The sequence below is a fragment of the Anopheles merus genome, chromosome 3R (genome assembly GCF_017562075.2).
Source record: "Anopheles merus strain MAF chromosome 3R, AmerM5.1, whole genome shotgun sequence".
In the NCBI taxonomy this organism is placed as follows: domain Eukaryota; kingdom Metazoa; phylum Arthropoda; class Insecta; order Diptera; family Culicidae; genus Anopheles; species Anopheles merus.
In genome coordinates, this window is record NC_054084.1 from 5,993,136 (window position 1) to 6,007,409 (window position 14,274).

Here is a 14,274-nt window from a genome sequence, read left to right on the forward strand (position 1 = left end):
ACACACACACACACACACACACACACACACACACACACACACACACACACACACACACACACACACACACACACTGTTGGATCCATTTACGAAACTGTTGACGTAGATGCGCTCCTGGCGCTGCTCATTGATAAAATTCATATTCCTCGGACGGACCCCAGCGGACATTCCCACGCACGCCAGCCCTGGGAGGATGAGAATTCCAAAGAAGAAAAAATATTCATATACTTTATTGTGCTTATGTGTATCCATCCCCCTTTTCTGCTTTCATGCAGCATTTGATTGATTTGAATGGAAGTTATTTCAGCATCGCTTCCTTTCCACAGTACAGATAAGCATATTACTGTTTTGAATTGCCCCGCAGAACGTTAACGCTATCCTGTCGATTGCAGTGGTAATTAAAAAAAAATATTGTTACGATCTTATACATCTTATCCTTTTGGCAATAGAAAGGAATACTAACTGCACCTTCAGGATATAACATTTTAGATAAAATTTGTGAAACGCCTCGCAACATACCGCATTAAATATGAAGAGATGTATATGCTCGAACCCCTCAATCAACAACACATGCTGCTACACAAACAAATGATGTTCACATTGCAAGAAAGCTTCCCCCATTCTTCTGTATCCCACCGGGACAGCTACAGTACACAAACATACACCATTTCCCCGAAAATTGACTCCCGAAGGACGTACGAGACGTCCTACACAACAGCCCTATCCCTCAATTGTTTGTACATTAACGCCTCTTCCGGCCTTGCTTCCTGCAGCGCGCTGCTACTGCGGGCATGTTTATGCTTCTACGGTACCGCCGAACGATGACAAACGGGGTAGCATGGTAGCATGCACACGCAAACATCCTTGATGCAAAAATGTTGCGCAGTAACGTATCAAACGAGTAACTCATTCCATATCGGGTGCGAGCACTTCCTTCGATTCGAGCCGGGTCGAACACATCTTTTTCTTGTGAGGCCTTGACGGCACAAACTTGGCGCACGATGGCCCCTATGTCGTGTCCTTCAACGCAATTCATTGGTGATCGTGGGAGGGCGGATGAGAAAGCATTTTCCACAGCCGATGTCATTAACTCGCCACGTGTTGTGGAAGGACACGGGACTTACGGGAGCGCACGTAGCTTAGAGTACCTTCCTGGCATCGTTTCATTGCAATGATTAAGAATTGTTTGTTTCTTTCCTGCGTTCCTGAAACAAATAAGTGGTCACAAAGAATTAGTTTAAAGTAAAAAGAAATGTATCGTCCGTCTTTATTACATGTTCCCGAGATTATTCGTTTTTCTTCCTCTCTCTCTATCTCTCTTCACGCGCCAATCGTTCGCAATATTTGATAATAATAGTAGTATCAGGGTACAAGGTGAACTCCACACCACACGGACAGATCCATCTTACACCGTTCTGCTCTTACAATTATTTGCTTAATTATTAAAAGGGATCCACCACGACGGCGTTCACGGTGCGGAGACGGTAGAAACACCGGACCGAACAAAACGAGACATTCAACCGTGGTGCGAATGTATAAAACTACATCACTTCTCACTCTGTGTTCCAGTTGTTTTTCTTTTCAGTTGCGTGTTTCTTTTTTTCTCTCTCTCTCTCTCTTCTGTGTCACCGATGTGTGTGGTGTTGGGAGATTCAACACGTTGGTGCGATCGTACGCGATCCTCGCTCGCGAAAATGGGAAAGCAAATGCATGTTTTAAATCTTTTCCCTTAGTCGTGCACATTCATTTGCTATCTAAAGTCGCGTTCGTTTTCATTCGATTTGTTTCGCTTCCATCATGATTGCTGATATCAGGTTCACTTGTGTTTCTCTCTTCCTCTTCCGCTTTTCTGAGCAATATTTAAAATAGGAATCATTTCCAGATATGGTAAGTCACTAGCAGAGAGTCGTTGAGCTTTTCAATGTGTTGGTGGCCGGTTCCTACCACCTCCTTCGCTATAAATTTCTGCACCGGATGAAGCAAACCCGGAACGGAACAAAAGTACGTAACATTGTATCTATATGTGTATCAGGTGTTAAGCGAGACGGGCGAGACGTACCGGCGGTCGTACTCTTCTAACATCTAACAACGATGAGAAACGATTGAAATTTAAGAGAGCATTCGTTAACGATTGTAATTGTGTGTATAAATATATGTATAGGGAGTTTATATATGTATATAATTTTTAACCGTATATTATCGCACTACGGGATTTCAAATTTGCAGTTCTCCCTTGCTCCAAACTTTTAACAAAACCTATCCACCAAATGCAATGCTCTTTCCACGCTAATATAAACTATCTGTAAATACGCTTCGAACTAGTGCACAGGTAATAATTGTATAGAAAGGAATCAGTGTTTGTTCGAAGCAAGGTTTTGCTCGATTGTTCTGTTCAAATCGTTGCGCTTTCCTCACAAATGCAACCGTCATGTTCAATGTCTCTAAGGGAGGGCACGATTATTCCCAATAATCGGGCTTTGTTCTTTGCTCCTCGTTGAGAAAGTGAAATTTAGACTAAAACTGTGTGTGTGTGCATGTGTGTTGTAGAAATATAACTAAAAGTTTCCTAATCGTAAGTAACGTAACGTACTGCTGCTATCTAAATATAGTTGAAAGAATTGTGTATCTTATTGCTTTTTCGGCAATGATTCGAGGATTGTTTTGCTTGCTCTCTTTTCAGATAAAACGATATTTCCCATTCGCCTTTATCATCAATAATATTCTATCTCACTTTCAAATTGCTGTCACGCGTTTGCAACCCACACTGATATTGTTTTAATTGGTAGGCAAAAGTACAATTACGATAAAAATGTGTATAAAATGAAAATCTTATTTAATGCAAAATGAATTCCCCAAAAAAAAAAAAAGAAGCAATTAAATGCATGTTTCCATTCGTTCAAAAGATTCTGTTAGTTCACTGTTCAGATCCGTCTGAGAGGGGTAATACCGTGTAGAAAAGTATTATTCATGTATTATGCTCTTTCTCTGTACACGCAAGGTACGCCCCGAAAAAAAAAACTATTAAAAACTATGAAGTGAAAAATTAAAACATCAAACATTATTAAGGCAATTCTCTATCACCGACTGGTCTCTGGCTAAATGGACAGCCGTGCGCGTGCCCATCGAAACCGGTTAAGGTGTAAAACGATAAGAAAGTGGAATGCTGGACTGGTAGCTTTAAGTATTTAAAAAAAAAAAAAAAACATCCGATTCAAGCGTACTGGCTCTCCTGAGGGAAGTTGGTGGATGGTAGGTAACAACACCGTTTCCGCTCATTTCAGCGACGTCACCATCGGAGGCGGTGATGATGATCCAGCCACACGTACCGACCCATCCTCGAGTTCTGTCTCGTCGAGCGGTTCCATCAGTGACACCGTTTGCTCCAGATCAACAACCTCCGCCGGCTTGTCTTGTTCGGCCTGTTGTTGTTGCGCTTCGTCCTCACTGTCGGACCCATTCTCCATTGCACTCGAGTCGGAACTGCCGGCAAACTCCGAATCGCTTGCATCGAACGGTTCCGAGTCGCCACCGCGCAACAGCATTAGCTTGTCGAATCGTTCCGAGCTAAACGCCACACTGCCATCGGTCGCACTGGCAGCGGTGGACGATGGTACAGCCGTGGTTGATGTGGTCGTTGCCGGTGCTGGCGTAGTAGTCGCGGCGGAGGACAGTGAAATGGGTAGCTTTCCGCTATTGCTGCTAATTTCCTGACCCTTGCGGATAGCCATCGTCGCGTCCGGCTTCTCACCCGAGCTGATAGCGTTACTGCGGGCAGGGACGGGGTGCTGCTGCTGGTGCTGCTGCGAGGAGGCTAGCATATGATCGGCCACTGAGAAGGATTGCTGCTGTTGCTGCTGGCGCTGCCGCTGCTTGGCCGCCGACAGCACAGACAGATGCTGGTAGATAAAGTTGCGATCCATGCTGCGAACGAGCTTGTACGATTTGCTCATCAGGAAGCGCCCGATGCTCTGCACGTACTCGTCCACGTCGATCATCATTTCGTCCTCCTCGAAGTAGTGCACGAGATGGATCGAGATGACCTTGATGTGCACCCGGTCGAATGGAATGGTTTGAAGAATCTAAAATTTAAAATGACAGCGGTTCGTTAATTTCATTCCCTTTCCTTTTCATGCAGCAGTGGAACTAATGTGCAAAGAATCAATAAAATCCTAACGACATTACAAAAGGTCAACATGTGAACCGAACCATAGCCATCAATCCATCATGCTTACATGCCCGGCCATACACGCTCACTCACCTGCAATTCCTGTCCGTGGCAGCCAAGGCTAAGCAAATCGATCGACGTTCGATTGACGGCCAGCATTAGCGTGTAGACCGGGAAGCACTTCACCCGCGGATGGAACCATTCCGTCTCCTCGTCCAGCACGCTGTTGATCTGCACCTCGCTGTCGTCGTCGTGGTGCAGCGTTACCTGTAAATGGCAGCCATCGATTAGTTTTTACTGCTCGCTCATTGACAAACAAACCGTTCATTCCCCTACACCACCCTTTTCCCTTACCTCCTTCGGGTACGTGTTCGGCGACAGGCACGCATGGATGACCTGCACGTTCGAGCGGAAGGCGTTCTGCTTGCGCAGCGAAAAGTATTTGCGCGGATCCGGTTCCACCAGGTAGCCGCCCCAGTTCATCGTTTCCGCCAGCCACGGGGCCGTCATCATCGAGTCGCTGTTGCCGGTCAGCGACTGGAAGAACGTCCCGAACCGCTTCCGGCCGAGCAGGTCCGATATCAGGTGTGCCATCTCCGGTGTCAGCTCGTGCCGGTTGGTAAAGTTCAGCTGCTCGACCGGTGCGTTCGCGTTGCGCATGAACGTCATCGGGTACTTCTTCATGTGTATGTCGCGTACGTACTTGACCAGCGCCGGGTTGTCCTGCGGTACGCCCATCAGGTCGTAGTCGCGCGACATGTTCAGCCGGAACTGCTGGTGGCGTATCTCTGTGGGAAAGGAAGCGAGAAGAAAGGGCATGGATTAGAATATTTTGTTCGTTTTTTTGGTGTAAAGCTTCAACAGGGGCAGTTACACGTAAACTCAGGTAGTCTTAATCCGTACCAATCAACGTGACCAAGCAACAGTAGTAATGCGGGTCGTTCTCACAAAACTGATACTGCTGGCGTAGGAAGAGCTCAGAAGCGCAACATATGAACCACAAAAACCGCATCCGACACAACAGTTGATACAGTTTGAACTCTTCCAACGGACTCTTCCCTTCCCGTGTCGAATAGCAATGATGCGAATGTTTTCCGAGGATGAACTTCTTCGGGGGCATCATCGTGTGTGTGTGTGTGTGTGTGTGTGTGTGTGTGTGTGTGTGTGTATGGCGGGTTTCATCCAACCGGCAAGCTTGTGAATTTTGATACCCACACCGACGACACAGCGCCGTGTCTCCAAAATGAAGCCAAAAAAAGCTTTTCCTTCCTCCCACCCTTCCAAAGCTCTCCTCTCAGCCGCCGACAGCACACAAGAACGTTATGAAAGTAACATTAAACTCTACCGTCCCGCTTCCCCCGCGCGTGTGCGAGCGAGTTTAATGTGCTGAAGCTTCCATGTCAGAGGGATGAGCCACCCGAAAAAAAAGGGATCGGGTTTACGATCGGGATGCGATGCGGCGCGGTTGACTGCGGACAGGGAGATGGGGTTAAATTCAAGTCAAGTAATCCGACGTGAGCGTGAACCACAACAACCTGAGGAGGACTGTTAAAAAAACAAGCCAACAAGTGCTTCCGAAGTAGCAAACTGTCTGTCCCCACCCAGTAATGGTGATCTTGTGTGGTTGACAAACGAAAAATCAGGTTGAAACATAATTGCATCTGCATTTGAAAGGCTTCTGTAGGAGAATGGGAACTCCCTTGCCACGTTAAAGGTGAATGTTTTGTCAGAGGAAAGACGAACAATTTGATCAACATTGGTGTTCAAATCACTTGCATACTAAACTTGTGATGCTGCTCTGGCACACTGAAAAGGTTTGAAGAATGTTAAGGGAACTTCAACAACTTTTTCCGTTTAATTTTTGGTACATTTTTTGTTCGCCCTCAAGCACCCAATGTTCCCTCCTCCCGTCTGCGATTCCGCAGTGGAAAGTGAAGTCAAGTGAATTTCGTTCCGTGAGTCAGCGAGAATCATCGGTGATTGTTTAATGATAGACTTCGTTCAATTTCCCCAACCCCCCAAAGGTAGCCCGCCCTCCATCGTTCCCCATTTTCTTCTCCCCCCCCCCTTAGTGTAAATCGAATCGAACTTTTACCTCCAACGGATTGACCACTGATTAGGACCGATCTTGGCGTACGTAGCCACGTGCGCTCCTCTATCCCCGGGCCGGAATGTCTGAGCCTTTTTTGAACCGTAAATAATGCGTCTCGCGCGTTACGGGCCAATTTCCATTCCAGAGAGGGAGCCAGCTTCGTGGTCGGGAAGCAGCACGCGCCACAATTTGCGTACCCTTTAGACAGCCAGCCACACACACACACATACAATTGGATCTACCTTTTACGCACCTCCGTGAACGCTAATGGGTGGTGGCCGCGGCCCTTCTCGCTCCATTCGTTCGGCGCACTGACTCGACAGTCTTGGGCACACTGAAACGGGCTCGCGCCTCGAGAAAAGCGTATCAAAATCACACACACACAGCAGCGTCCTTTGGGCGGGGAGTTCTTTCGCTACACACAGGGGTGGGGGGCAAAAAATGGGCGCAGCACCGAGAGCAAACACAGAGCTCCCCGCCAATATGGTGGTGCTCCAATTGCTGTGAAATTAAATGCATCAATCGGAGCAATTTGCTTCACCATTTCTTTCATCGAGCGCTGCCAGCAGCACACCAGCAGCATTCGACGAGCATCACGGGGGAACTAAACTAAAGGAAAGACTGGTGGTTGGCCATGGCACCGGGAAGGCAAGTTTATCGCTCTTCGCATTCGTTCTCATTTAAAAGCGTTTAGCAGTAAATTGTTTTTCTAATTGAAATAGTACAACTGATGAGAGGAGTGAGAGAGTTCAGCTACGCGGTTCAGCTCCGTGCACTAAACACTCGACAACTCCTTTTTTTCAACTCAAAGCGCCCTTCTTATTGCACCACAAAGCTTCCAAAAAAGTTTGTCTTTTCGTCCAAAACATTTCAAGAAAAAAACCTCACCCAGCACTTAATGTTTCCCCCTTTGTTTGCTCCACTTTTTGTGCCACTGTCTGCACCAAATTTCCGGCCTTTTTAGGTGTCACTTCCGTATCCGACACTGTGCCCGACGGTAGACGGTTTTTTCTGTTGTTTCAGCACGATCAAAGCCCTTTTTGGCGAAGCGCAAAAGTAGAGCACCGTGTGTGTATGTGTGGCGATGTGTCCTGCTATCGGTAGTGCAACGTTCGCTTCGTGAGTTGTTTATTGGGTTCAAAATAAAAAATAAATAAAATCACTGCATAAATCAGCAAGAACTGGCCGGCCACGGGGAAGGTTGACGACGTACATACACAAGCAATTGCCAAAACCAAGTTCGGAAGTCATTGGTAGAGAGAATATATGCGCCAAAAAATGCGGAACATTTTGGGTGCTCCGGTAACTTACATAGAGCAAGGGCAAAGGGCTTTTATTCCGTCCATTATTTGGCAATTTTGGGACTCCAGGCACAACAAGAGGACAGCCACAACCGGAAGATGATTTTTAAAAAAAAATATTTAAATATACTTTAAATCACACTATGCAGAGTGTCATCCATCATTGAACCCAAACATTTGTGCTTGGAAATTAAGCAATAAAAATAATGTTCCCAATGATCGATAGCTGTTAACCATCATCATCCTCGTCGCCTTGCCATCGTCCAGGCAGTTACTACTACGCTAACTACACGCGATCTTCAACGGCCCAACGCGCACGCAGCATAATTTATGTGCATGTGAGCATCAATTAGTCGAAACCCCTTCATCTTGCAGGATTAAAAACAGCCAAATCGAGCAGATTTGTGCAGATGATCGTCTATCTCAAAGCCGGCGGGGACGGAGCAAGTCTTCGAAAACGCTCCCAAAAAATAAGCAAATAAACAAATGAGTAAGCATAAATCATTAACCCAACCAACACACACTCACACACACAGCTATCACACATCATGCATCGCAGTACCATCATTATTGGCAGCATAATTCTTCATCATTAGCAGCACCCATCATTATAATCTGGGGATGGTGCAGACGACGAACCTCGCAGGGCAACCTGCGGGGTAGAGAACTGGGTGATAATCACAGCCGCCACACAAAAGCGAGACTATGTTATTAGAAAAAGGGATGTGAGGGATCATTTTTGGGGAAGGTGGATGTGATTTTTGGAGGGAAAAAGAAGAGTGAAGTGGAAAATGAACATTTATATTGTATATTTAACAACATTTTCCAAATCTTCCCTTAACAAGCTTTTTGTATTATAAAAAGAGCCCATTTAACACACTTCTAATTAAATAATTGCACAATAATTGATCGCTTACTATTCCTCACACGTCCCAGAGTGACTGTCACACGCGTTCGAGCGTACAAACAACCACCCATAAAAGGGGGCCTCCTAGCCAATCCACCACGAGGCAAAACAATTATTCGCCTCGATGACAATTTTATGCTGTGTGTGTGTACGCTGGGCAACTCGGTTTAATTACCGGGCCCCATCAAGATTCGCCTCACAACCGTTGGCCATTTAAAAAAGAAAAAAAACAAACGCAACGACCGGGCGGAGCGCCATGTTTCACTAATTGATTAGCAAGACGACGACGATGATTCTTCCATCGCACCAACGCCGCGCAATCATCATCATCATCAGCATCAGCAGCAGCAACGCATCGTTTAAATTTGCCTTCAACTGCCCCCGACAGACAGCTGACGCGTCCCGGGAACGAACTGCTACCGGCTACTGGAGTTGCTGGCGAATGTTAGACTTGCTTCCCTGGTTCTGGATTGTCTTAAATAGTTAAGCGTTAGTATCGCAACTGTCTGTCTGGTTTGGTTTGGTCGATCATTATCCTGCAACCCATTTTTAATAGTGGCAAATCGTCCCGCTCCCCGTGGTGTTTGTTCTCATTTTTCATTCGTTATTTGCACAACCGGTAGCAAAACCACAGACGGTCCTTGATCATCTTGCTCCAACATATCTCGTGCTTCACATCGCAGAGCTAGCCGGCCCTGGCTGACCCCAACAAATGCTTCACACCACACTGCTGCTGCTGCTGCTGCTGCCGCTGCTGCGTGTGTGTCGTGTCTACAACACATAATTTCGTACCAACATATGATTGGCGTAGTGGACCGGCCAAGCCGCCTGTGTGATGTTTGCTGCTGTGGTCACTTTTGGTATCCGCCGTTTCCTTCTGCAAGCAAAACTAACGAAAAAATTCGCTCCTACTTTAACTCTTCTGAGACAGAGAGAGAGAGAGGGGAGAGAGAGAGAGAGAGAGAGAGAGAGAGAGACGAGAGAGAGAGAGAGAGAGGAGAGAGAGAGAGAGAGAGAGAGAGAGAGAGAGAGAGAGGAGAGAGAGAGAGAGAGGGGGACTTTGAGAGACCCTTAGAAATAACACACACACACCCAACCGGAGCCGGTGTGAGCCCACCAATGTGTGGTATTATGAGGATAATAATATATTTCCCACCGAAAGGGCACACCGTTGGGCTAAAAACAGCTGCCACCACCAGGCCCCCACTGCCCAATATTGCGGACTAAATTGAGCTAATTTGCTATAACCGCCGATCGGGGCTCTGGTTGGGTTGTGAAGGTTCTGCTTAAAGTAAGACATAACATTAGCATATGGCTGTTGCAAGAGTACAATAGCGGGCGTTGTGTATTGTTGTTTTAAATACATAATTCTACCAGCTACTTAAAGAAAGAATAGCCCAAGTGGGCTCCTCAACCATTCCCCCCATTCAGAGCGGTTTCCTTTATGTACACAGTATAAACATTCCGTTCCAGCCCGGGGTAAATGGGCGTGAAATAATTTGAAAGATTTTCCACACGATCTATACAGCAGCAGATCCATTCTTCGACGTACACAACACAAAGGAAGAGAAGCTGTGCTCTGCTTCTTCTGAAGTTGCTTTCTGAAGATAAGATCCTCACTGCTGCGGCCAAAGTGCGTCCGCCGTGTTTACCCGCATCGAACCCAAAAATTGCTTCCTAATCATCGACAACGAGAACCGGATGAGGATGTTATTCAAATAAATTTTCTCACCCATTCCCAAAACCCTATTTAGACCATCATTTTGGTACCTTTTAAGTCCGAAGAAGGAGACACAAATCCGAAGGACGCAACCCGAAAAGGGAAACCGGCGGACACCTGCAAAGGCCCCCGCGATAAAGAAGCAATAACGACACCGGATTGTGTGTGCCCTCGGGGGATATGCGTTTAGGCTCTCTGCTGCTGCGCTGCTGGAACGTTAAGTCGGCTTAAGGAAGGCTTCTTTGGTGCTTCTGGTGGTTCGCTCGCTTCACTGCCACCACCAAAAACCCCGACCCCGATTCCTCGATGGAGATGTCTCTGTGGCGTGTGCAGCAGCAGCACCAGCAGCAGCAGTACACCATAAGCCACCACACCTTTTGCCTCGAATACGATCAAATGAGGAGTCGGCAGATTAGCTATTCCAGTTTGAAGTGACCGAAGAAACCCGTGCGCCTCGCGGAATGTCGTCCTCTGGCTCTGGATTTGAGTATCTAAAAAAGGGCCTCTCTTCGGACAAGTGGGCACCGGAAATCGATTTCTTCTTCGACAATGGGTCGCCGATGCTTGAGTCTATATGACTTTGATTTATAGCGTCACCATTAGAAAGAAGGCGACACATCCTCTAAGACTCGTTTGTACAATTCCTCGCCTGTTCATAGTAAATGGTTGAGCTACGCACTGCCCACCTCGTTTCTTAGTCATGTTCCTATTAATCTTTGTAATAAAAAAACGCCTTCCAAAGGTTCTGACATTCGGACACCCTCCATTCCCTTCCCGTGAAACCCAAAACCCACCGACATTGATTGGAAACTACCTCCAGAGCGCCCAACAAAACTGAGAAAAAGGCCCAACCAGCAAACGGATAAAATCAAACAAACAACCGTTGGCCGGAAGTTGAGTGACCTTCTTTTGCGTGGTCCAATCCCCAAAATCCCCACCCCAAAGAAAAAAAAACCTCCACCCAACCTTCCCCAAATTTGGAAAAATGTGGAGAATCTAACGCGGGGCGAAAAGAAAGCCCCGACGGCACGAGCTTAGCTCGTAGTAAAATACACTCCAGGGGGTAGGGTAGGGCTGCCAGCTTCTCTAGGCTCTAGCCCCTGCTGGACGGGAAGGTTGCGTAGCATTAAAGCGCGAGCGCGTACGCGTAAACTTCTTCCACGTCCTCCATCCAGTAAAAAAGCCGGGTCTTTCCGGGTTTTGGGGTGCGTTTTATTGGATTCCGTCTCCGCGAGTCTCCGCGTCCAGACTCCAAGCAGTCACCACCACCATTTCGGCAACCATTTATTTATTTATTTATCTATCTGCTTGCTACACAAATTCGCTCGCGATGGCAGCGGTGGTGGGACGCACGCATGCGAAGGATGGAAGAGTAGCAAGGTCTTTCTTTTTACGCAACCCGACAACGACGACGACGATGCTGCGCGCCGTTTCCTGCGTAAGCTTCTCTACTTTTAATGGCGTCCCCTCCCATTACCATAGCAACCCGCATCAGGATACAACACGATGCGTGAGAGACAGTGCGCAGGTTTTTGTTCAACTCCCGAGACGGTGACCATTTTGCCCCATTGCGACGTTAGCCTCGTTTCGAATGTGGCTCAAATATTTCATTAGCTCGTCGCAATGTGGCGAAGCCCAAAAACCACCACTAACTGGCCAACGAACCCATGGGGCGCGTTCGAGAATACACACACACACACATTTCCACTTCCTTTCGCGCGCAAACATTATGTACGGGGAGGGTTACTGCTAGTGGACAAGGGTTTAAGCGGTCCGCTTTCAGGTGGACACGTGCTGCTGCTGTTGCTCTTGCGAAATGGCGCCTTCGCTGGCTTCAAACTAGAGAAACAACAGAAGGAAGGAAACCAACCACACCAACAACACCGACCCGCGAGCGACCGACCGACCGACCGAGCGAGCGAGTTTGTTTTTTGGTGATGAACCCTTTGGCGCGCCGTTAATTAAGTTCGGCGCATTATGGAAACGTAAAATGAAGAGGAGGGGACCTTACAGAAAAAGCGCGTTATCGCTTCATCACGACGACACGAGCTTTTACTAACCGGCAGCACCACAACACACACAGGAAGCTACTGGCTCCACTGGAAGGGCCTCGCCTCGGCGTTGGGAATGTTTCAACTACAAAAAATAAATGTATTTCACATCCTTTGTCCACAAAAAAACAAAACGCTTGTTTTGTGTTTTTCCCCTCCCTGTACAAAAAGAAAAGAAACAACAATCAACCGATCGTGTTCGTGTTTGGCGGAGGTTAAGATACGCACAACGTTTGGTGACAAACTTGTTGCCTAACGGGGCGGGTTGCGTATTGATTGATTGCGTGTTGCGAGGTCACACACCGTGGTTTGAGGTTAGTTTGTTTGGGGGCCTTTCCATGTCCTTTGACCCAATAAACAAATCGGGCGTAATAAATGGAAGAAAAAGCGAGGCTATGAGTATGTTAAGCTTAAGGCTTTCGGTTCACGGGGTAGTTTCAAGCTAACTCATAGTCATAAGCTAAGGTCTCGGCTCTGGAAAATCCCAACTGAATTGTAATTATTGTTTTACGTTGAACATAGAACATAAAACCGATCGGAGATATTTGGTCACTGCTTTGCGTTAGCTTTTTAAACCCACGATCTTTACTCCTGCCCATGCGATGTTGATGGTGCGAGTGTTGGCTAATACCTCATCCGCTGAATATCTGAAGCAATTCCCTCTTTGCGGAGTTCACCGGCAACAACTCAAGGTACCGCGCGATAAACATATTTATTGCTCTCTCCACAATAAAATCGCCAATAAAGCCAGCCCCTCTAGCGGCAGAACACTGCACAAACGCGCACACTCACCAGTCGTGTCCATGTAGATGATCAGTATGCTCAGCACCGTGGCGAACGATATGATGCAGAGCGTCACTGGGAGCAGCTGCCGGAAGGGGGACGGCCCGAGCGGGGAGCTTTTGGCGGGTAGCTTCGAGCCGCCGGTCAGGCTGGCCGGATTCGAGCCGGTCATCGTGCTGAACTGATGCAGATGAGGTAGTATGTGGCTGTAGCTGTGCAGATGATGCTGCTGCTGCTGGTGCGAATTGTGCTGGGACTGTGCCTGCTGCTGCTGCTGCTGTTGCTGTTGCTGCTGCTTGTGCTGACCACCATCGAGGCCACCACCGATGCCACCGATCAGGATCGTTCCGGCAATGTTGGGGATTTGATTCTGTTGCTGCTGTTGCTGCTGTTGCTCATCCGTTGACATTTTTCCTTTCTTCTCCTGGACTTTCGTCCTCATTCCATACCTGGAAAGGTGGTAGAAATTAAAAAAAAAAGATTAGTTTCACAATTCACTGGATGAATCACACACCTGAATCGATTCCCTGTGTAATGTACACCGTGCATAAAACAAGACCGTTAAGGTTCATGTATTTCTTCGAGGAGTTTAGCGTCCGCTTTATAAACCGTTCGCATGAGCCCTTTACAATCGATCTAACCGCTACATTCTGCGTGCAATTTTCGATTAGAAAAGAACACCTTCTCTCCATAAAACTTGCCCCCTACACACACACACACACACAAACCAACCTCGGAAAGAGGGAGAATCTACGAGGGGTGAGCCAAATGGAACATTTCTTTCACGCATGATCGAACATCAAACGAAGACGAAAGAGACGCAGGCTGTCGCAGGGTCAATTTCGGGGTTGGAAAAGGGAGTCCAAAGCGAACCGATTGTATTATTACATGCCGTACGGTGTTACATCGCCTGTGACATCGAACCGGGTCAAACGAACCGAAAACGCTGGTCTCTGGTTCCGCACCCATCCGGTTACATTCTTATGCTGCACTATCTATCGATGCGATGAGGTCGTATAACAGTCGATTTTCTTCTTCTTTATATAATCATGCACCCCCACCAATCAAAATTGAAGAGCTTGCCCCCTCCTCCTCACGTGCAGTGTAAGCGATGCACAGACAATTCAACCCTTCTCCCTTTTGGGGGAGGTTTGCAGGTGTGCTCAAGTTACGGTATAGGCAACGACGTTCAAGAAGAAGAGGAATACCCTTTTGTGCACGTACAGTTAGGTGCGACGGTACTCGTTTTTTCCCA

At 47.3% G+C, this 14,274-nt stretch overlaps 1 protein-coding gene across 7 annotated transcripts in view; it reads right to left on the reverse strand.

The window, feature by feature from the left end:
* Positions 1 to 1,236: 1,236 nt before the first annotated feature.
* Positions 1,237 to 14,274, reverse strand: part of LOC121595981 (protein Star) — a 34,567-nt gene continuing 21,529 nt past the window's right edge. For all 7 annotated transcript variants that reach the window (XM_041920498.1, XM_041920497.1, XM_041920496.1 and 4 more), the window contains 4 exons: positions 13,029 to 13,468; positions 4,520 to 4,953; positions 4,259 to 4,432; positions 1,237 to 4,079 (listed from right to left, as the gene is read on the reverse strand). In XM_041920498.1, the coding sequence (XP_041776432.1) occupies positions 3,273 to 4,079; positions 4,259 to 4,432; positions 4,520 to 4,953; positions 13,029 to 13,461 (1,848 nt within the window). In that variant the 5' untranslated portion in view covers positions 13,462 to 13,468 and the 3' untranslated portion in view covers positions 1,237 to 3,272. The remainder of the gene's footprint in view (positions 4,080 to 4,258; positions 4,433 to 4,519; positions 4,954 to 13,028; positions 13,469 to 14,274) is intronic.